This window comes from Scomber scombrus, chromosome 19 (genome assembly GCF_963691925.1).
Source record: "Scomber scombrus chromosome 19, fScoSco1.1, whole genome shotgun sequence".
Taxonomy (NCBI): domain Eukaryota; kingdom Metazoa; phylum Chordata; class Actinopteri; order Scombriformes; family Scombridae; genus Scomber; species Scomber scombrus.
The window spans coordinates 13,239,875-13,263,578 of record NC_084988.1 but is presented as its reverse complement, the minus strand read 5'-3'; the positions used below and the strand labels follow the sequence as shown (position 1 = coordinate 13,263,578).

Genomic DNA, 23,704 nt, shown 5'->3' with positions numbered 1-23,704 from the left:
GTTACCCTGGCAACCATGATCTCTCTCTCTCTCTCTCTCTCTCTCTCTCTCTCTCTCTCTCTCTCTCTCTCTCTCTCTCTCTCTCTCTCTCTCTCTCTCTCTCTCTCTCTCTCTCTCCCTGTCCTTTCATTCTTTCCCTTCCTGTCTCTGCAATCAAGGTCTTTACGGATTAAAAACTTATACTTTCAAACTTTTGACAGAGCATTGCTCAGTATTTTCTCACCCACTACTAATTGATGCTAGATCTCACATTCTCATGCACTGTACTTTACACCCAGTGAACCTGAATACCAGCTCTGTATAAGGCTTTTTCTATCACTTATTCATAGCTAGAAGATCTAACCTTTCATTCTCCAACCGTCTGTCTGCTACTTTTTGATGAGTCCAAAGAAGGTCAGAAAACTTGACTATGCAAATTCTGTTTTGGGACATAGCTACACACCTCTGTGCATGTCTGCTACGTCAAATTAATAAATCACGGTCTGTTAAGTGTAGATTCACTACTCCCAACATCCAGTTTTAATCTCTATTAAATCAAATTAGTAACAAGATGGATCCGTCATGATCCAGCTGTTTTCTTACTAAATGTATGTAATCATTTTCCTTAAAACCCACCGATAGGAATTTATTAAGTACAGTTGGTATAAAGGAAAATAAAAGTATTTTGTAAAACCACTTATTTTGGTTGGAGAATTATTAAAGCTTACATTTCTGTCTGTCTCTTTCAGGTGGTTGTGTTTTAAAAAATCAGTCTGGACAGACTCTGGAGCACTGCGCTGATCTGCTGGGTCTGGACCAGGATGATCTGCGGGTCAGCCTCACAACAAGAGTCATGCTCACTACAGCAGGGGGCGCCAAAGGAACAGTTATTAAGTAAGAACAAAAGCATTCACCTTTGAAAATCCATCACTCTTTGAACATGTTTGTTTTGGGGGTTTTTTGGTTTTGTTCTTTTTTGTTGGAAAATAAATCATCTTCTTAGTTTTGTCCAAAAGCCAAATGACAGAAAAAAAGTCAAATGTCCTCTCTGAACTAATTGAAGACAATAAGTTCGTGATAGATCTGTAAATACCTGATGACCCTTAGACTTGGATTAACACAGGAATGTAATGAACACAGGAACTTCTTAAGTAGTTGTTGCTGTACTTGTCGGTATTAACCTGCAATGTCCTAACACGTCTTTATTGTGCAAGACATTTAGATTAAATCTGCAATTAAGCCTGTTACCTCATGGTGTTAGTTTGAAGAGAGTGTATGGTTGATATAATTACTTTCTACAGGCAAGCACTCTGTGAGTCTGTGTCTCAGACACCATTGCAAACTCCAGTGTAAAAGTGACACATTAACACAAATGTTATATAATATTTTGCTTGGGTAAACTGTACTTTGACATGACTTAGAGGTTATTTCTTGTAGGCTAATACATCAGGAGAATGCAGGATCGCTCCTGTGTGCTTGGGTGGTGATGTGGTGTTTGAGTGATGGGGCCAGGTTTGGTAGATTAATATTTAAGGAGGGCCAGATGCTCGCCTGGCCTGGAAGTGTTTTCTCCACATAAATAATGCAGTCTGTATCTGAGGAGGCAGGCGAGCATGGCTGCAATACAGTAGGGCAGCAGGTGGAGCGAAGGGGGCCTGGCTTTGTCATTAAACCCCAAACAGATCCGCGTAACGCTTGGGAGGGTGAGGGTAGCTCGGGGGTGGTGGATGTGATGGTATCAGGGATGACTGAGTCTCCAACTAGTGTGCATATGAAACATTGCAATGGATAAAAAGGCCTGTCAGTGAGATGAATTGTAAATATTGCATGTGTTACGGCATTCAACCCATCCCATAGTGAAACAGAAAATATAGCTTAGTCTTTGTTGAGCTTCAGTATTGATAGGTGGACTGTTTGTAATGGACGAGGGTTTTTAATGAAGACCAGGTAGATGGAATATCAAAAGAAAAAATGAGCAAAGCTCTATCATAGCAAAAGACAGACCTTTTTAATTTAAGATTCAACCTTCTTCCCACAGCTAAGTTGAACTCTGGGCCACTGTGGAACTGCACTTTGTCCATACAGTCAACCCCTTCTAAATAATTTAAAAATAAATGGTGTTAAATTGCCATTAGAGAGTCAAGTAGAGTTCAAGGTTCACATTTTAACTTTAATACCTTATCTTTGGCTGAGAAAATCATTTGAAAATCACCACATATGGTAGTTTGAGCATAGATCAGAAAGAGAACAGCACTATGCAGCACAAACTGACACAGCTAAACTTTGGCTGCCAAATGAAAATTGGGTTGTTTAAAAAAATAAAAAAGAGGTTTAATAAGAGACGAGAATGTTCCAGTTTCAGACGTCTTTCACTGCCCCACTTTGTGTGTCTCCCCAGGGTGCCTCTAAAGGTGGAACAAGCAAACAATGCCCGCGATGCCCTGGCCAAGGCAGTGTACAGCTGCCTCTTCGATCATGTGGTCAAACGGGTGAACCAGTGTTTCCCCTTCGAGACTTCCTCCAATTTCATTGGGGTGCTGGACATCGCTGGGTTTGGTAATAAAATATAGTTAGTCTTCGATAAAATGTGGAAGTTGCAATTTACCTTGAGTCAATGTGTAAATTCAGCCCAAATTCAAAATTTGAGTGCAACTTCCCAGGCACTTTTCATTTTGCTGCTGGTTCATTGGTTTGATAAGAATTCAATCTAATAAAGAGACACTTGTTAATGTAAAACCATGTTTCTCAGTATAAGTACTCTAATGCTTATACGCACTTAATTACCACGGCTCATGCTTGAGAATTAATTTTATTCGTCAGCAATAATTAACACAGGCTTTAAAAATGTTAATTTTGGAAATTAATTTAAATATACTGCATGTCTTTTCCCTTTTCTTAGAGTATTTTGAACATAACAGCTTTGAGCAGTTCTGTATCAATTACTGCAATGAGAAACTGCAGCAGTTCTTCAACGAGCGTATTCTGAAAGAGGTGGGTGAACAGATTAAGGTGATTTGGGGTGATACTTTTCTTTATCCTGGGAAGCCTGCCACGTTATGTTGCTCACAAGCCAAACTTACTGACTCTTTCATTAGACTGGAGAAACTGGTTGGCACGCTAAGCTTCTCTCTCTTTCTCCTGTTGTGTTTTTTTGGTTTTTTTTGCTTATTTTTCCCTCCATCTTTTTCATTGGAATGCTAATTTCTCCAGGGACATGATGAGGCTTGTTTCTCTCCTGTGATCTCTTATCATTTTTCTCTTCCAAGGTCTCCAATTAAAGTTCCACAATTCTGGTTCAGGCCCCCTTTTCATTATCTGAATCGTATGTTGTCTGCTTTATGTTTTATGAGGTGGATAATGTTCTGAAGCAACTCCAAAAAAAAATCTAAGCAAATGTTATATCACACTGTTTTTAAAATGGCCTTTTTACATGTTCATCTTTGACTTTTTTCATGTCTATGCAGGAGCAAGAGCTATATCAAAAGGAAGGGCTTGGAGTGAATGAGGTGCATTATATTGACAACCAGGACTGCATTGGTAAGTTCTTGGGTGCCACCTTCCCTCCCTGCATGCCGTTAATCCTCAAACTCTGTGCACTGATTTAAATTCCACTGCTTCCCTGTTGGAGAACAAGTTCCCTGCTGGAAATACAATATATTGAAGCACTACATACTACAAGATAACATAACATAATGCAGGACTTTGAACACATGTGCTTCTAATGGTGATAAAATGGCAAATATGAGCTGGTTTCTCAAATGACCAAAATCAACCCTATATATGCGTATGTGTATTGATATCTCCATATATCTTTACCATCTGTGATCTTCATTAAGATGTCCCTGACATTAAGTTTTGCCTTTGAGGGCTTGCACTGCAAAACACAAAATGTACTGACAAAGATGCTGCTGTCTGGAGAGCCCGCACACCGCAAATGTACATATGGTTCAAGTGTAACATCAGCTCACCCGCATGGTATTCATCTGGGCCATTCCTCGTGCTCTGGGCTGGTCGTCAGAGCAGCGAAAATACACATGTCGTTGGGACAAAAATACCAACTTCTTATTATCCGTGAAGCTGGCATATCCATGTGTCTGAAGGGAGTAAGCGCAATGAGTATTTGTGGGTTTGATGGCCTCTTTTGTACTACAAGAAGACAGAAATGATACCTCCTTGTCTTTGTTGTTCCTGTTGTCGAATAAATCCTCAAATTAATGGGATGAAGTAGTCTGTGTATCAAGGTGAAGCAGTTTGATTTGTATTTCAAAGGCTGGGATTATTCAGGTGTGAGGTTAACTGACAGCCGTGAATAACATTTATGACTTGCAAATGACCGTTTGGGTTGGCCATTAATTCACTCATCAATCTTCAGGATTTATGCACAGGTGCTTGTTCATGCAATTTTTTTCTGAGGTCCTTGGCTATTAGATTATATTCCAAACACAGCATGCTGTATGAATTATTCAGATATATGGCTAAATGAGCATCCTGATGAAAATGTTTTGTGCATTGAATATTCATATCCAGAAACAGTAAACAGTGGAAATTTCCAATAAGTCTCACATTCATAATCTGAATGTTTAATGATTCTTTAATGTGTATTGTAATCGCCACAGATTTACACCTTACCTGTTCCAAATTGGATTGAATAAAATTGTTTGTAAACATAAGAAAAAGTTATGGGTAGGAAATATTGCCAGTTTTGGACATGTTTTTTTGGAGATACATTTTCTAGTTGTTTCCTGAAATCATTAGGCATCCTCTAATAACTGATACAGAATGAATTTGTATCTATACTGGTGCTATACAATACTTTTTGGACCTTGATTTGATCAGAATACTGTTGCTGATACATATATAATCTTTGTTTCCAGACCTAGTGGAAGCAAAGCTGGTGGGAATCTTGGATATTTTGGATGAAGAGAACCGTCTTCCTCAGCCCAGTGACCAACACTTTACACTGGCTGTTCACAACAAGCATAAAGACCACTTCAGACTGACGGTCAGCTTTCTAAGCTTTCTCTCTCCCTCCTTTTGTCTTTCCCGCCCCTGCTCACTCTCCATTGATCTGTTATTATTCTCTTTCTTTGTGTACTCTGTTCTTTTGTTGGTGCAGAGAGAGGTAACTGCATCATGTGATCATTTTTACACTGCCTGTTTGTAATAGCAATTTGTGAATGACGCACAGCCCCAGTTCTTTGTCGCTATTGTTCATCACCCTGCCAGTATCTCTACAAGCATGAAATCCTTTTTGAAATGTAGCCTTAACACCAATTCAAGCTGAAGATTAGAGGTGACTGGCTGTAGCCACACTCTAATGTAGGGAGTTATTACTCAAATAAAGACTATTCTATACATTTAATAGGGGGTTAAACATTAATCTTAATTTTAAGTGCTTGAATTTGCTGTATTTCTGCTTTACAGTTTTCACACTATACGGATATATCATGGTTCTCCTCAATGATGAAGCTCATGATGCTCAAAAATGCTAGTTTTTGCTAAAGTTTTTATTCATAAGAATTCTGTTGATAATGGATTTTGAGATTAATAATAATACTTTGACCTCATAATATAAATAATATATTTACAAATATATCTCAAGTGTGCGCAGTTGTTATTTTTTTGTGGATTCGTAAAAGTAAAAATGTTAAATAATTACAAATTACCCTGTACAGTGTCTGTGAAAATATGCCACATGTCACATAATATCTAGCTTTTTTCACTGGATTTTACTGTACGTCATTAATCAGAGTGTTTCATTCTCCAAACTCATTCAATCGTGTTGTGAAATAAGATTCTTCTGTAGATTCAAGTGAAATTAATACCTATGTGTTTTAGCACTATCATTAAATATAATTTGCTTTCTTCCTCTCCCTCTCAGGTTCCCAGGAAGTCTAAGTTGACCATTCACAGGAATCTCCGGGATGATGAAGGCTTTATCGTCAGGCACTTTGCTGGAGCAGTCTGCTATGAGACAGTAATTATTCACACATTATGAGATATTATTCTATAGGGCTATGAGGGACGTGTAGTATTCACAAAATACTAAGTACTTCATAGTGTCCTGTGTGAAGACCTCTTAAGACAGTTATAGTAGTACTTAAAGCTGACTATATGTCAAGAGTTTATTTTAGTGGCAGCCATCAATGACAATCATTTCTCTGTGTGTGTGTGTGTGTGTGTGTGTGTGTGTGTGTGTGTGTGTGTGTGTGTGTGTGTGTGTGTGTGTGTGTGTGTGTGTGTGTGTGTGTGTGTGTGTGTGTGTGTGTGTGTGTGTGTGTGTGTGTGTGTTTGTGTGTGTTTGTGTGTGTGCACGCGTGCGTGTGTTTCTACAGACTCGGTTTGTGGAGAAGAATAACGATGCCCTCCACATGTCTTTGGAAAGTTTAGTGTGTGAATCAAAAGACAAATTTGTTCGACAGCTGTTTGAGAACTCCAATACAACCAAGGACTCCAAACAGAAGGCGGGCAAACTCAGCTTCATCAGCGTTGGCAACAAGTTCAAGGTCAGGTTGACTGTTGGAGATTATCATTTTTGATTGTTCGACCAGGAGCATAAGACCAACTGAAATAAAACCTGCTCATGTTTAGTGCTTAATAATAGAGTCAGATGTTTACATAATAAATTAAAATTAGAAAATAAATTGTAATATTTCACACTCATGATGAATCCAATAAAACACTTACTGTCCTTTAATTCCTAAGACATGAATTATAATTAATTAATTTGCATTTTTAAAGGTGTTTGTCCTACTGGATTGAGACATCTATGTATTAATCCAAATTAAACATGCACAAAAATACATGAAAAGAAAATCCTATTAAATAGATGTACTATTTGAAATACACATTGCTGCCTTATTAAAGGTTTACGGGTTAAAAAGTGTAAAATATTGTTTTCAAATCAGGATCTTTCACATTACTCTGTTACCTTTTAGCTTCTTTATAGAACTTCCTAGCTCAAATCTCTAGACCTGTTCTTTAACTTTTCTCCTTTACGCTCTTCTTCCCATCCCTCTTTCTTCTCCATATTCAGGGTTTCCCTCTTAGATTTCTTCCAGTCTCCCTCTTCTTTCCTTTGAGAAAACCTTCTTTGGTGGATAAAACTGGATAAAGTCTGCATAATAGAGAGGTGATGAGAAAACTGAAGTAGAGGGGGGAGAAATAGAGAAAAAGGGAATAAGAAATGTTGGAAAGTGTTTTGAATGGAACAGTAGTACAAAACCTTCAGTAGCATGTGTTATGTTTCAACAGAAACCAAGAAATCCAACTCCTGTGTTATTTTGTCCTTCACTTACCCATGTGTGTTGAGGCAAAGTAAAATGACGAGGTCTGTTGTTTTTTTCTATCACATAAAAAGCTGTTTGTGCACCATTTCAAAACTGTGCACCCTATCTTTCTACAGATCTGAGGTCTCTTTATCACTAACACAGCTTATTTTCTTTTATCCTTATTACACCAGACATGGACTCAAGCACAAAGATGATGTGTGTGTTTCAAAAAGGCACCAATGGAAATGTTGGACTTGTGTTTTTCCCCCCACCTGTTGACAAGCTACTCTCAATTCATGTGAAATAATCAGTTAATCACAACAGTTCCTTTTGTTTTCTTGCATACACAGACGCAGCTGAACCTGCTGCTGGAAAAACTTTGCAGTACTGTGAGTAATACTGTAATTAATAACTTAATTGTGTATTTTGCTTTTTTCAGATTGAAAATAATGTAAATCATCTTTACATAAACAATATGTACCGTAGTAGTGTCCTCTCAGATGCTAATTGTTGAGATGACAGATACAGGCTGAGAAATACAGCATATAGTGCAGAGACAGGTAGAATTTTCCTGATCAACATTTATGTTTGCAGGGCTCAAGTTTTATCCGTTGTGTAAAACCCAACCTGAAAATGGTCAGCCACCGGTTTGAAGGAGCTCTGATTCTCTCACAGCTGCAGTGCTCAGGTAGGACCTAAAACACTGTGTGCAATATGTGGATTTTTTTTGTTTTATTTATAGTTTATAAACTTGGGGATGCATAGTGGTCTGACTTAAGCAGACTGTCCCAAAAGTTAGTCATTCCCATCCTTCCTGTATATTTATTATTCACTAGCATATTTTCTGACATACTGTCTATTGGTGAACATATAGGAGGAGAGCAGCAATAAATATCTAGAGGTAAAAATACTTAAAATCCAGCTTTGAGTGCTTATTTGCAATTTTAGACCTGAAACTGACTATAAAACCATTTTTCACAAAGGAAATTGACCAGTTGTTTGTGGAAAGTAATATTGACTATACTATATTTCAGTGCAATTTTTCATGGTTTTTGAGACAGTTTCTGAGTCATTTAAAACAATGTTTTTGTTTGTATATGTAATGTTGTACCTGCTCTTTGTGCACTGATCATACTAATATTTGTAGGTCTGCTATTGGCTTCATGTTGCTTTAAACATCCATATAAAGAGTGCTAAATTATTCCTTTTAAAGTCAATGCTTACTGCTAATTGGCACAAAGCTAATTTGATCCTCTAACAGCCTCTGTAATTATGATTATTTATATCAAAGTCTTACACTTCTTTCACATAGTTTTTCTATACTTTGCAACTCTCCTGTGGATATGGACCTGCTCTCACTTGCACTCACACACAAACACACACATTAGACATTGATAAGGTGTTTGTCAGGGATACAACAGAATAGGGCATGCTGTACTTAGGCGGCACTATTGGTAAATGGTAAATCTGTAGACTAACAGTTTTCAACTTGCTTGCATTCAAACTCATAATGTTTCTTCCATAGGCCGTCAGTAGTGAGAATGTTTTAGTGTACTCTAATTAACAAGTTTTTTAATTTTCATAAGCAATTTTCTTTCCTTCACTTGATTAGGAATGGTCTCAGTGTTGGACTTGATGCAGGGGGGGTTCCCATCCAGAGCCCCCTTCCATGAGCTCTACAACATGTATAAACAGTATCTCCCCGATAAGCTCACACGACTGAATCCACGACTCTTCTGCAAGGTGGGATTATGTAAATCGAATAGTTTAATTAATTGAAAGACTCACATTTCTTCCTTAATGGAGTAATGCAATGTGTTTTGTAGGGAAATAACAAGCTTATCAGTTTAAAATAAAGCCTAATTAGTTGTGTAATTTGTGTAATGCAAAAAAGCCTACAGCCACAAGCACATATTTGGTAAATGATTAACTAACATAAGTAATTGTGTGCATAAATGCATAACTCATACGATATCGCTGTGTCATTAAATGTGAATTTGTTTCTCTGTAGGCTTTGTTCAAAGCTCTGGGACTGAATGATAATGACTTTAAGTTTGGATTGACCAAAGTGTTCTTCCGCCCTGGAAAGGTACAGACAAGTCAAAAGAAATAATCCAGCTCCAATGTTGAAGGTCATTTTGTGCAACTGCAGCCCAAATTATAAATAAGGATCATAGTTTAATGAGTGATTTTGTGTTTGTGTCTGTGTGTGTGCATCAGTTTGCTGAGTTTGACCAGATCATGAAGTCTGATCCAGACCACCTCGCAGAGCTGGTGATGAAAGTCAACAAGTGGCTGGTGTGCAGCTGCTGGAAGAAGATCCAGTGGTGCAGCCTGTCTGTCATCAAACGTAGGTTGAATCCACCAGACAACAAAATTCACAATATGCTACTCAAGCTGCCTCAAACACACCCAACACAAGTATCTGCAGTGTTTACGAATGATTGAATTTGTTTTGGTGTTTCGTCATTTCCTTAATGGGGTTTAATTGTTAAACTTGGTGCATTTTAAGATCGAAATAATTGTCCACACTTGGTCTGTATATTGGAAAAATATGTCATCCATATCGAACATTGTCTTGCCTGGTTTATGCCTGTTTGAAGTATAGATCAGATGGTAAAGCCATGATTTAACTGCAGTTATCTTCCAGTACAGCTTGATGCTATATTCTGAGTGTCTGTCATCATGCTGCCATATGCCACTTTGCCTGAGTCAATACTTTCTAACAGACAGATGACACTAGTAATAAAAGTTTCTCAAAAATGTCCAAAATTGGAAAACGATCCACATCTGGCATAGGGAATGCACCGAACTGACCTTTTCAGCGCATCGTATATCAATATCAATCAATCAATCTAATTTAATGAATCTAGTTTTTTCTTGTCCTATCTTGAACAGTTAGGAACAAGATGAGTTACAGAGCTTTGGCCTGCATTAAGATTCAGAAGACCGTCCGCATGTGGTTGTGCAAGAGTAAGCATAAGCCGCGGTGAGTCTCCTTCTGGTTCTTGTATCCAACCCACAACACTCACACTGACACACATGCATCATTTTTACTATCTTTACCATCTTTATTGTGTCTGTGACCTTTGCTCTCATTTTTTTCTTTCAACTCATACTCTATGTGTTTTTTTATTCAAACGGATTCACACTTGGCGGGTTTTGATGGCTTTCCCACATCCTGCATTTAGGAGTTCAAATCAATCTAGAAAGTAATCTATGGAGAAATGATGTCTCACTGTACTGCTTTGGGAAATACAGCATGTCCTGCTGTATTGGCCTGCATTCAGGAAAAAATGGCTCTGGTGAAAGCATCCATCCGGATGATGAGTTTTTAGATAGTTTTTTGAATCAGATTTTGATCATGAGTGGCAGTAAGTGTGTGGTTGCATGTAGAAATGTTTTATACCAACACTCACTCATGTATTTCAAGGATATTATAACCATTTTTTTCTTTTTTGGTAAAAACAAACAATAGATGAAAGATATTATGTAAAAGGTATCAAGTCTTTGAAAGTGTATGTTATCTTATTCCTGTATTTCTTGCTCTTATGATAATCATTAGAAAATTCATTTGTTTATGCTTTGAACTTAATCACTTATTTAATACATTTGTCATTTCTTTTCGTGGGCCACTTGATTTAAACCTTCCACATGCTATAATGTTTCACTCTTCTCATAGCATTGATGGTATGGTGAAAGTTCGAAACTTGAAGAAACATATGGAAAAATTCAACGAGGTGGTGAACGGACTGAAAGAGGGCAAACAGGAGATGTCCAAACAGGTCCAAGAGTTGGCCGCCTCCATTGACTCTCTGTTAGCCAAGATAAAGGTGAGTCAGTGGTATGTTTATATTAAAGCTGTAGCACATCATCCAAGGATTAGTACTCAATTATAGAGATTAGGTATCACCTTTTTAATAATAACTGAAAAGCTGCTTACAGTATATGAAAGGTTTTAAGATGCCTTGAGCCTGACACAGGTCTATAAAGAATTTCGCTGCTCTCTTTTATCTTTATTTATGAAGGAAATATTTTGCAGAACACATACCTAGCTTTAAGATCAACAGCTGCAGATTTATATTATTCATTGTATTTACACATGTAGTTCCCCAGCGCAACCGCATCTTCTCCTGTTGTCCACTCTGCCCTTTGCTAAGTGCCCTGTGCCTTTTACGCATTCTTTCTCCCAGAATCAATATTTTCGATCACCTCAGGATACAAAAGAACTAGGTGAAGAAATCCTATCCTCTCCAATAATTTAATTTAGTGAGGCTGTTTGCTAAATTATCAAACTTGGTTAGTGAAATCCCAGCTCTCCCTGTGCAATAAGCATGCATCTTATTGGACCCTCTAGGTACAGCAGATCATCACACACAATTCCACGTTTTCCAGACGTCAGTACAGAATTCCCCAATAGTTTTGAATTTTCTTAAATGTTGTACTCTGTAGTGACCTGCGTGTAATGCGTAGGATCATGGTTCCTTTAGGTTTCCTGATTGACAAAGAAGCACCCATGACTACCGGCCCTTTCTTTCCTCTCTACCCTAATCAGGCTCCCCACGTCCCCAACGTTCCTCTGTTAGCCTATTAGCAGCCCTACTGTCAACACTCATGGTGTTCTGAGTGCTTAGAAATTGCTCTTGGCATGGCATCTCTGAGTGAATAATGCATGAGATGCCAATGCCTGTCATTCAGGCCTCTGTACATTGAGGACAAGACCTTGTAATCTTCCCTCCCTGTGTCACTGTTAGAGATTCATTCTAATGAATCTTCACAATATGGTGACCTCTTCTCCCCCCCGATGATTGTCTGACAGATATAGTGAGGAATTGAGCATTGCGGCCGCAGTGTGCAAGTGACAGGCATGGTGTCAGTCAGTCTTGTTACCACATGGGAAGGTTGCACCATGGTAACAGTGGAGTATGGGCTGAGTCAGAGAAAGTACACTTGGTGTCCTTCCCTGAGTGGAAGTTGGCACAGGTTTAAAGTTTACTAAAACAAACTCAGAAGACAATGTTAGGCATCCTGGTTTTGTCATTAATAAACACTGTGCAGTAATGGTGTCCTGTAAATAGAATTAGATGAAGTACATAAAAAGTAGATCTTCATTTTGTCACCATGACCTTTAATTCTCTTCCTTCTCTTGACCCCTCAGGCCACAGTGATGACCTGGAAAGAGATTGACACAGAGTACCAGGGGCTGGTGAAACGCTCAGAGCACCTGCTGTCCTCCATGCAAAAGAAGAAGCAGGAGGAGGAAGAGATTGAGAGGCTGAAGCACATCGAGGGGGAGATGGAAAAGGAGAGGAAGACGAGGGAGAAGGAAGAGCAACGACGCAAACAGGAGGAAGACGACAGAAGACTGTAAGTTATGGAAAGGGGGAGATTGTCAGTAGATACTTCAATAATTGTAATGATAAATGTCTTTCAGTCTCAGTTAAGTTTTGTGAGAGTAACAATTTTGCCCTTTTTATCCAAACATTACAGAAAAGCAGAGATGGAACTGAAGAGGAAGCAGGAGGAGGAGGATAGAAAAAAGAGAGAGGAGGAAGAGAAAGTTATGCAGGTTTGGACAACACTGAAATGTTTTCATTTCATTGTTTTCAGTATGTACCATTGTACTGTCGTGATGAAAAGTTGTGATGCCCAGGACAGAAATGTATTACATTGGAAAACCAATGAGAACTTCAGTTTCAATATAAAAACTGTGTTTGCAGTAAAGACCCCTTTGGGAATGTTCTACTAGAGGGAGATATAATCAGTTTTTAGGTTCGCATTTTTATTAACTCTTAGCACATTCCACTCCCTTCTAAGCTTCATGTTTACCCCCAATGAGGTAACTGAAACCTGCTGCCTACACGTAATCCTAATCCTAAACTATTATGGTTTTATCCTCGTTTACAGGTTAAATACTTAAATAAACAATGCACTGGGTCTTCTGCCATCATGATGCATGGGCACACTGATGCAATAACCTAAACACATTTAAAGGCTAAAGACAGTAGCCTTTTTACTTTTTACTTTTTACTGGATGCAGTTGTGAAACTGTGGAAACAGTATTGGACATGAGATAAACCAAAGGTGTTAATCTGCCCCCAAAAAATTATTGCAGGTTTAAAGGTTAAGGGACGCTCCAGCATCATCATCAAATTTCAGAGTTGGTTGCTGAAAAGTGCTGCAATAAGGAAGGTCAAGCAAGGAGCAAGGGCTTTAAAATAATTATGTAATTTTTGCTGAGCTTTTGTTGTCTGGCTGCTTACTTCCAAAACTCAACTTTCAGAGTTTCTTGTATTCATTTGAGCACATCAATATTACTGCATTTGATACAATAATAGCATATCAAATGTATTTCTCTCAAATTGGATTTTTGTAGAGTACCATATGGATACAACACATAATAAATGTGGCTCATAGATGTAGTATAAAGTGTGTATTTTGCATTAAATGGCCATTGAAAAAAGCCTTAATGTTTCCTCTTTGTGACAAATTCGCCCTGCGCTCCCATCTGAGTGAAACATTAATTTGCTCAAAGGTCTCCCACAGCAACAGGTGGGTCATGACTTTGGTCAGATTCCCAGAGGGTTGCTTACACGCTCTTGATTGATTATTCCACTTCCTGTCAAGCTTCTCCTAACTGAACTACTTTGTCCCTCTGTGTACTCTGCTGTGTTTTATTATCACACCTCTTACTCTTATCTGCACTTTGTTACCTTGATACATCTCTGCCTTTCCTACTCATATACATTTTAATGCACTGTTATGTTTCATTCTTTCATTTGTTTCTCTCAGCTGGCATTATAGTTTTACACATTACTATACATTTTTGCCTCTTCTCTGTTTTTTTTCTTTTCTCCTTTTTGCTACACTCAACCTGTTCATGCCTATACATCCTCTTCTCAGTTCATTCAAGTTTATTGTTCTGTCAACGTATTAAATCACATCACACCTCCTGCACAGCTACATCCTTTTTTATTCACTCAAGGCCAGTTGGATATTTGCATGCTGTCTTTTTTTCTCTCTAGCAGTCAGACAGTTGACACCAGGCTGTCATAAGCCACATGTCTCAGGAGACTGTGCAAAGTTTGTTTACCCCCCAGCTGCCCCAGTAAACTTTATAAGGGTGTGTTTGACTTCAGTGGCATGTTGCTCTGTCTTTTCTGCTCTTTTCTGCTGTGTCAGAGGTTCTATCCTGTTAGTCCCTCTCCAAACTTTTTTTTATCTTTGGATCATAGTATCTTTCATCCTAATCTTACTTGTTATAGTATTTATTTTCTTAAAAGAAAACACAGCTCAATCAAGGGTTTCCTTTGTGTTATCTTTATCATCCACAGTCATGCAATGAGTATTTGTGAACATGAACCACTCGAAACTCTTGGGGTTTTTTCCAGGATCTTCTTGAGAATTAGTTCAAAGGTCCTGGAAACAATGAATGCCACTTGAGTTATTTGGGTAGATGGTCAAATGCACTGAAAAAGTACTGAAAGAGGTTTTATGGTTCACTTTTGTTGGTCCATAAAACATGTATTTTGTTCAATGGCGATAGAGCAGCTCAACATTCAGATTGTGAGTTTGGTTCCTCATGCTTCACTCTAGTCATGTATCAGAGCTGCGGATCGGACCACCCCACAATATAAATAATATATTCTTAACTGGAAAGGTATTCATATTTAAAGCTCCTTAGAAAAAGTATCCATTGTGGACTTCATTAGTGGGTGATAGGGGATAGGAGATGTCTATATGTCTATATATTATATAGGGTACATACATATATATATTTTTCCCTTTATATTAAATGTTGTGCTAGTACCAGATTTGTCCAGTGATGAATAAAAACCCAAAGTTTGAATCTAGGTCAAGTCTGCTGAATGTTTTTGAAGTATTAGTCTGGTGTGTCTAGACAAATGACCACTAAAGCTTTATTGGTACACCATCCACCAGGATAAATGAGTTTAATCAGGCTTGGGCACACAGCAGAGCTGTAATTGTTATGAAGGTTCTGGCTCAGAGGGCAGAATAAGTGTTTAGACAGGATCTAGATTCATGTAGATTTTATAAAGTCAAATTATGAGCGGAAGTGTTGTGGTGTGTGATTTGTGTGTGTTTACAGGCAGAGTTCGAAATCGAGCTGGCTCTGGAGCGTGAGGAGCAGGTCCAGAATGCTGCCATACTGGAGCAGGAGAGGAGAGATAGGGAGTTAGCCATGAGAATCGCTCAGAGTGAGGCTGAGCTGATCACTGAGGAGGGTCAGATGGATGCAGGCCTGCGCAGGTATTGTATATGTTAATACAAGATACATAATGCTCTTGTGCATGATCTGCAGTGTACATACCATAAGCAGTGTGAATAACCTCTGCGTGTTATTTGGACCTCCGCATGCATGTGTAACTACATTTCTTTTGTTGCTGTGCTCTCTCCCAGTGATGAGTCTTTCTCAGATCTTCCTATCTCTGCATCCTCAGCCAGAGCCATGTAAGATATAACTGCCCACATCCAAGTGTAACTAACACAGACAATTATTACTTGCGCATTCCCCCGATTTCTGTCTTAATCTCTGTTGCAGTCCCAAATCTCTCAGCTTTTTTGAATAGATGCAATGCAAGCCACCATAAAATCATTTCATTTAAAGAAATCCCCCGTCAAATTTTAAATGTACTCTGTGTGCTCTTTTATGTGGCATGAATCATGAGATATGCCATTTAGAGGATAATTATGTATCACCATGGGTAACTGCAGAAATTAAGATGGCACACTAAATCTTGAATGAGAGGTGGATCAGAATGTCCAGCATGTGATTTTTGTGTCTCTAATCTTAATGTGCTCTGCATGAGTCTGCAGTGTTCAAACCTTTTCTGTATTCTCTGCAGTGCATCAAGACTGTCTACGTGATTTTCCTTGTCTCATACACTGATTTTTTAAACTTGTTGGGTTATCATGATCTCTACATAGATGTATAGTTAATAATCACTTAATGTGTTTGGTAATTACTAGAGAAATTTTGTTGTAAGTGCTTAACTAACGTGCTGTACCATAAATCTCATTAGTGATATCTGTGTTCCCTAATTACCAGGAGCCTAGAATCGTAGCCATTAGTGAAGACTGTTGTTTGCAAATAACTATTCCCTTAACAACCCAGAACATTAACATAATAGTTGATTTTGTTACAAAATGCAATGTGGGATGCTACGAAAAGGATACCATTATTATCAGTCCTGTTTTGTGTGTAAGTCATTACAAGACTGATAATAGACAAGATGAAGTGCTTATTTTCTATATTAGGACATCTCAGAATATGTTCATACCATGGTTACTTGCTACAAGCAAAAAGGAGAGCTTTATTCAAAATGTCATAATTTTTTGAATGTTTTCTGTCAGTTTAACCCAGTGGTTCCCAACCATTTTGGGTTACGGCCTCAGTGTGGAGTTGTGAACATTTCAAGTCAAGAGTAATTTTTCCTTCTTAAACTTTTTAATTTGAGGGATTTTTATAGGCCAGAAGTTCTGAACCCCAAATTGAAAATCACTTGTTTAGCACATGGTTTGGGTAAAGCCTTGTAGTTTCATCCAGGAGGGTTAACAGATTATGTGTAGGAACACAATGCCCAGTGTGTTGTACTGTTCCCATGGTTATCTACGGTTGAATTTACCTTACATATTAGATGTGTTCAAAGTCACATCATTCACTATTCCTTATACTATAAACTCTCAGTAGTTTACTCTATAGTTACCAGTGAATCCAACTCTCTCTCACTGTCAGATGTAGAATCACACAATGTAAATTTCCACATCTATAAAATGTGACTGACTGATTTTTGAGGGCAATAGTGTGCAACACACTCACAAATTCAGACACTCAAATAAAACGTTGGTCAGTAAAAGAAAAAAAAAAAGTGGGGTGTATAGTACTGTGCATAGGGAGTGATTTATTGACAGTGTTTAAACTGCTAACTGGAACTCAACTTAAACTCAGATATTGTTATTGTTTCTGATGCACTGCATTTCCACAGCCCTGTTCTGTGTTTTAAGCCAGCAGAAGTCCTCCCAAAGCTTTATCTTCCAGCACAAAATTACATTTGATCCAATAGCCTGTACAGTAATCTCATCAGTGTTGGCTTGGGCATCCAGGGGCCGTGTTGCTTGTGTCTCCTGTTCTCCTGTGAGTCAGCTGATCCATGGCAAGCAAAAGGACGTGTGTTGCATGTGCACACCGCAGCGCTTAAGCACATGAAAGCACGTGTGCAGTAGATGCATACACACCGGATGGCGTTGGCGTAGTAGCTAAAGGACAACAGAAAAACCCAGCCTTCCTCCACCTCCCTCTTTCTGGAACCAGCCATTTCCTGTTCACCTGCTGCCCACAGCAAAGCATTGGCCATCACCTCACTTCCACTTCTTTTTCTCTTCCTGCAGCAAAAGTAGAGCCACAGCTCTGGTTCATCACCTTTTCCTATATGCCTCTACCAGAATGATATAATCCCAAATCAGTTTTACATTTCCAGTCTGTATTAATTATAAATGTTAATGGTAATCTGACTAATGATTTGTAGATCACTAAACCTCTACTCTGAGACATTAGCAGCTATGCCGACTGTAAATAGAGAGGAGGTAAATCCTTGGCATTATTGAATTAGCAGCCTCAACTCAGCAGGGAAGCTGGAGATACGATTGACACAAGCTCAGACCTGCTGCGGAAGTCTGTTAAGTAGCTGAAAATCTGTGCCTTCAGCTCGTTTCATAAATTGAAGTAGTGCATGAATACACCTTGTATTTGTCAGTCATCTCAGGTTCATGCTAACATAAGCCTGGCGAATGAAACGGCTAGATGGAAATGCCAGCAGATGTAAGCCGGCATCTGGAAAGTTGTAACATTGCAAGAGCTTTGCATCATTTTAAGTGGAGTTGAAACAGTAGGCTGCAAGGATATGGACAAAGTGCTCCTCAGCTCCCCTGCTGACCGGCCTCTAATGTGAATGTAATCAGCTGAGACAACAAGGAGAGCTTGGAAGACATGAGGCATCTGTTTCTAACTAAAGGCGGCACACTTAATATAGTGTGTTGTGTTTTTAATATTCATTTATTTTGTCTAAAATTGAAATTTGGTTTGTTTCTCATCACACTATGGTTGATATTCATTAGAAATTGCTTTACTTTTCAATTCTTGGGTTTGTAAATGCTGTTAGAATTTATGAGATGCTTTTTGCACTTCCTATAGACTATGACACCTTTGTTGTGATACTTGAATTATATTCAGTGATAAAAATACCTCTGTTATGCCCACCTTGTCACACTTCACCCATGCATGCCCTCACCTTCTTGTTCCTTCTCTCTTTCGCTCTTCCACATCCACTATCATCTGTTCTTTGCCATAGAGGTCCTCAGGTTCAGGCGACCAAAGCTGCTGCTGGCGTGAAAAAGTACGACCTCAGCAAGTGGAAGTATGCTGAGCTGCGAGATGTCATCAACACCTCCTGTGGTGAGAAGTCCCAGCATATTCAGCATCAAACATATAAACACAGACAGGATAGAGTTTGATGTGTGCACTGAAACAGCCATTACAAGCAGACCATGGTGGTAGAGCTCCTTGTTAAATGCATGATACACCTCTATACCCTCTTTCTCTTACATTAAATAATTCAGAAGTAGCTCATGTTTTGGCACGTTTTGTACCACCAACTCTGTACTCACAAGAGTTTCATTTGCACTCTGTGGGTTTTTTTCTCTAAGTAGTTTTTAAATTAGCCAAAGTAGCTGTTAAAAAGCTGAAGACTGCAGCTGTACAGAGCCTGGACACAAAATGTCTTGCCAAAAAAATCAAAAGGCAAATCTGAGGATGTTCCCACAGCTGCTGCAGCTCCTCAGCAAGCATTTTAGTGGTGATGAGAGGAAATTATCACCATTATTGAGGATGGCTTCTGCCCTTCCTAGTCTTTCCCAGCCAACCTCTCAGTCAACATGAAAAGAGGATGCCTTTCCACTGGCTCCCTCGCCACTGTATACAGTACTCAGGGTGAGGGACTCTGATATCCACGGTGGGATTCCAAGGACATCTGGCTAATTTGTGGAACCCATTTACTGTGGTGGTGGTGGTGGTGCTGCTGCTGCTGCTGGCAATACCAAAAAGCTGTGTTTAAAGTCTGATTACATCCTTATTTTCTCTAACCTGAAAGTTATCTTTGGAGCTTCAATTCAAGTTTTCTTTTCTAATTACTCTACGCTTTATTTCATAAACATTTTTGGCTATTTTACCTCCATCAGGAGTGTATCTGAGGTTATTTCTCTTTTTTTATACACAATACATCAATTAGTCATAGGAATTACAGTATAAATCATTACAGACACCAAATGTTCTCAGTAATATTACAACAATTTTCAATTTAGTGAACAGTTAGATAACATTTACTTTTTTTAAATTTACTCGCAATAGATAAAAAATAAAAAATATTGAAATAAAAGTGTAGATATTAATAAATACATGGTATATAATATGTGTAACTTTTCACATGTTCACTCCCTCTTCTTTGCTTCCTGGCCTTGGCAGCAGCTTATGCTTTAGCTTTTCGCCTCTATTAGTCTTTTGTTTGTTTGGTGTGTCCAGTAGTGCTATTTTAATGGCTTTATTTCTGTTTGGGTTACTTTTCATGTTGGTTTAGGTTAGAGGGAACAACCCACATCCTATGACCCTTTACAGGTTGGTCTGGGTGTCTTCCCTTCTGTTTAGCCAGCCCATCAGCTTTTGTTATTTGTTGTTGCTTTAACAATAACGTGGTTTGGCATTTCTGATACTCCAGACTAATATTGTTGGGCCTTCTTTGAAACGAGCTGTTTTAGACGGTCATAACATTACAGCATTTCATAATTACATATACTCTAATAACAGTCATGTTGACTCTCCCTTTTTCAGTACAAAATTGCAAATTCTACTCTTTCAAATTAATTTTTCAAAACACAATATACTAAAATCTCTTCCATCTTTTAACACTTAAAGTCAAACTGCAGTTGACCTCAACACATCACTCTTTTAACATGCTCTCAGAAATATATATATTTTTAGCTTGTAGGACTCCGTCCTGACATTCTTAAATATTTGTTAAGAGACTAAAACATTAAAATTAGAAACATTATATTCATATTCTTTTCATAAAAACAGTTGCCAGATGTAGAGATAATACCTGCACATCAGTCAAAATGGGTTATAAGTGATTATGAAAGTCATGCTTGTGTCATTAATGTTATGTTGTGTGCACAGACATTGAGCTGTTGGCGGCCTGCAGAGAGGAGTTCCACCGCCGTCTGAAGGTCTATCATGCGTGGAAATCCAAGAACAAGAAACGCAACGATGATGGAAGTGATCAGAGAGCTCCAAAATCTATCACAGACTATGGTTAGTACAGAAAATGTTGTCTGTATTCTCCTTTAGTGTAATGTTGCTCTACTGCACATTACCTCTATGCGTCACCTGTGGACATGAGCTCCTGTGGCATGGCTTTACAATGCTTTACCTAGCAAATAAACATACTGTTCATTCACACATGCACACCTCTCCTCAGGCACATTAGGTTACAGGTGACAAGTGTTCATTTTCTCCACTTTTGCCCCCCACCTTCATTGGCAGGGATTAATAACCTGCCTGTGTTTCCTTACATTCAATTAGCTGACGAAACGCCAAGGCCTAAAAATGCAGCCGCCTTTCATCTGGCTTTGTCAGAAATATTTGTTCTAATTAACAAGTAACTGCAAGCCATGCCCTATCAGGTCCAGTGGCTGCTAGTATGACAGGTTGCTGCTTTGCTCATTTCATTCTCAACTCAACCAAGCATGCTCTGTGCCACAAACACACACACACACACACACACACATGTTATTTAGAGACGCTTGAAAGCTCACTGATGTTCTGCATTTTCCTTCTTTTTCATCTTAAAAACAAATATTAACTTTGATGGGGAATGGGAACATACGATTCACTGTTGTTTCTACTTTCACTCTATTTACTCCCCTTTCTCTTTTGATATGATAGCTCCTGAAAGCTCTACTGGCTGTGCTTTGTTTGCCTTGTATTCGGATCCTGTTCTTGGCCGCTCCTGATGCAGCAGGGGTCTTATAAAGGCCATTTCATGAGAGGCTAAAAGCTGCTTTACCTGGCTTTTTCATGTGGTATTTACTTGGGCATTTCCTGGGTTCTTTTTGATCTTGTATGTTTTGAAAGCTTCATACTTTGTTTTCTACCCCACCCGGACTGTATTCTAAGGTTACATTTATTGTAGATCAGAATAAGAATAAGAGATCCTTTTTTACTAATGCTCCCCCTAACAAATATATATAATAATTATAATGCCATAATAATCTTTGCTTTGAACTCAAATCTGATATTGTAATGATCACTCTGTACACTCTGTCCCTCTGCAGCCGAACAGAACCCAGCTCCTCCGATAACAGCCCAGCATCAGGAAGTGGCCATGAACCGCCAGCAGCGCTATTTCCGCATTCCTTTCATCCGGCCAGCTGACCAATACAAGGACCCGCAGAATAAAAAAAAGGGCTGGTGGTACGCTCACTTCGATGGGCCCTGGATAGCCAGACAGATGGAGCTCCACCCAGACAAACGGCCCATTGTGTTGGTTGCAGGTGAGTTACAGAGATGTCTGGCTGTGAATATCTATTGAAATCATGTTCATATTGCTTAATATACCGCAAATAAACATTACTTTCATTATAGATTAATTTGCTGATCTTTTTCTTCTTAATAATCAGCTAATCATTTGGTCAAGTGGTACCTAACCTTATTTCCTCGTGACCCCTTAAACTGAAGCAATATCTGCTTATGATCCCACATCACAGGTTATGGCCTTAGTGTGGAGTTGTGTGAGTTTCAACACTAGAAGGCTTTTTCCTTCACAGACTTTTGAATTTTGAAGGATTTTAGACATAAATCTTAAAAGTATGCAGTAACACAATTTTGTGTTTTCATCTGGTTATCTCGCATTTGTATTATGGGACCCCTTTCAAAATATCTCCAAGCATTATGTGAAGTCTACCAGTTGCTTGAACAGTTTAAAATCCAAAAACATATACATTTATAATATGAAAAAGCAGCAAAAAAAATCACATTTGAGAAGCTGTAACCAGTGCATTTCTGACTTACAATGAATACGATGAATCAATGTTGATCCAGTTTGTTGAATTGTTTCAGCACTACTTTGTATTCTTTGTATACAGGTTTACTCATGTATATTCTTGTGTACAAGTACATGACCTTTCAGTGACTGTCTGTTATTATTCCTCCTCTACTTAGGGAAAGACGACATGGAAATGTGTGAGCTGAGTCTGGAGGAGACAGGTTTAACCAGGAAAAGGGGGGCGGAGATCCTGCCCAGGCAGTTTGAAGAAATCTGGGAACGTTGTGATGGAATTCAGTACCTCAAGAAAGCCATTGAGAACAAGCAGGCCCGCCCCACGTACGCTACCGCCATGCTTCAGAGTCTCCTCAAGTGAACCAGAGCACCAAGATAAGAGCACAACTGCAACCTTGGTCCTGAAGCATAACACTTGTGGACACACTCACAAACATAAATGTGCACATTCAGAGACAGCACAGTGTACCTGGGGTTTGAGGGATGGGGAACCTTACTGTAGGCACTCAGTGTTTCACTGAATCATCTTAAACTACCTGGTTGTCTTCTTTTTCTTGTTTTATATGTCTTTTTATTTTGCTGTGTAACACATTATTGGTGTAGACATAGATTTGTAGACTTTAGATGTATTTGTTTTCACTCCTCTTCTCAATTTATGTTTTAATACAATCCGAGCATGAGGCCTTAAATTATAATACCAGTGCACAACACCAAGGAAGTCTTAATTGGTGCGTAGCCTATCTAGCTATTAACCTGAAACATTAATGTTAAAGAATAGGGACAATATATAATTGATTTTTAAAGGAAACATGTAGAGATGCTTTAAATAGTGTGTAACAGTCTTGTTTTTTCTCAAGTCATGCTTTTTAGTCTTTAGTTATTAAGAATCTAATTACTGCTCAACCTCTACATAAAGTATACATCCAATTACAGTTATTGACACGCATGTAATTTATATGAATGATTAAATCGTTTTTCTTCCTTCGTTTTGAATTAAATACTGAAAGATTGCAATAATTATGAATAAGTTATATTTACAAACATACTTATAAAATGTTATACTGTATTTTATAATAAACAAAATCTGAAAGTTATAATATTATATACCTGATCTCTCATTTATTACAAGTTTGGCTGCACATGAGATAATAGCACCAAGTCTTCGTGCTCCAGGATGCACTTTTTAAGAAAGATTAATCCTTTAAAGAAGTGCTGGGTGTATTTTAGAAGTTTTGTCTTTTCATCTTATATTTTCTTGCTGCATATTCAGCTCTTGAAATTCTCAAAAAAGGAAACCTTTTTTTGTATTGTTGCTTATTTGATATG

General features: G+C 38.4%; 1 protein-coding gene across 1 annotated transcript in view; it reads left to right on the top strand.

Annotated features, from left to right (window-relative positions):
* Positions 1 to 23,288, top strand: part of myo6b (myosin VIb) — a 35,514-nt gene extending 12,226 nt beyond the window's left edge. The window contains exons 12-33 of the mRNA XM_062439965.1: positions 729 to 873; positions 2,378 to 2,535; positions 2,879 to 2,970; positions 3,444 to 3,516; positions 4,854 to 4,981; positions 5,861 to 5,956; positions 6,315 to 6,485; positions 7,601 to 7,639; positions 7,845 to 7,938; positions 8,863 to 8,993; positions 9,262 to 9,339; positions 9,471 to 9,600; positions 10,149 to 10,239; positions 10,933 to 11,083; positions 12,409 to 12,617; positions 12,741 to 12,819; positions 15,361 to 15,521; positions 15,672 to 15,722; positions 18,620 to 18,723; positions 20,497 to 20,631; positions 21,654 to 21,872; positions 22,540 to 23,288. Coding sequence (XP_062295949.1) covers positions 729 to 873; positions 2,378 to 2,535; positions 2,879 to 2,970; positions 3,444 to 3,516; positions 4,854 to 4,981; positions 5,861 to 5,956; positions 6,315 to 6,485; positions 7,601 to 7,639; positions 7,845 to 7,938; positions 8,863 to 8,993; positions 9,262 to 9,339; positions 9,471 to 9,600; positions 10,149 to 10,239; positions 10,933 to 11,083; positions 12,409 to 12,617; positions 12,741 to 12,819; positions 15,361 to 15,521; positions 15,672 to 15,722; positions 18,620 to 18,723; positions 20,497 to 20,631; positions 21,654 to 21,872; positions 22,540 to 22,739 — 2,735 coding nt within the window. The 3' untranslated portion in view covers positions 22,740 to 23,288. The remainder of the gene's footprint in view (positions 1 to 728; positions 874 to 2,377; positions 2,536 to 2,878; positions 2,971 to 3,443; positions 3,517 to 4,853; positions 4,982 to 5,860; positions 5,957 to 6,314; positions 6,486 to 7,600; positions 7,640 to 7,844; positions 7,939 to 8,862; positions 8,994 to 9,261; positions 9,340 to 9,470; positions 9,601 to 10,148; positions 10,240 to 10,932; positions 11,084 to 12,408; positions 12,618 to 12,740; positions 12,820 to 15,360; positions 15,522 to 15,671; positions 15,723 to 18,619; positions 18,724 to 20,496; positions 20,632 to 21,653; positions 21,873 to 22,539) is intronic.
* Positions 23,289 to 23,704: the final 416 nt, after the last annotated feature.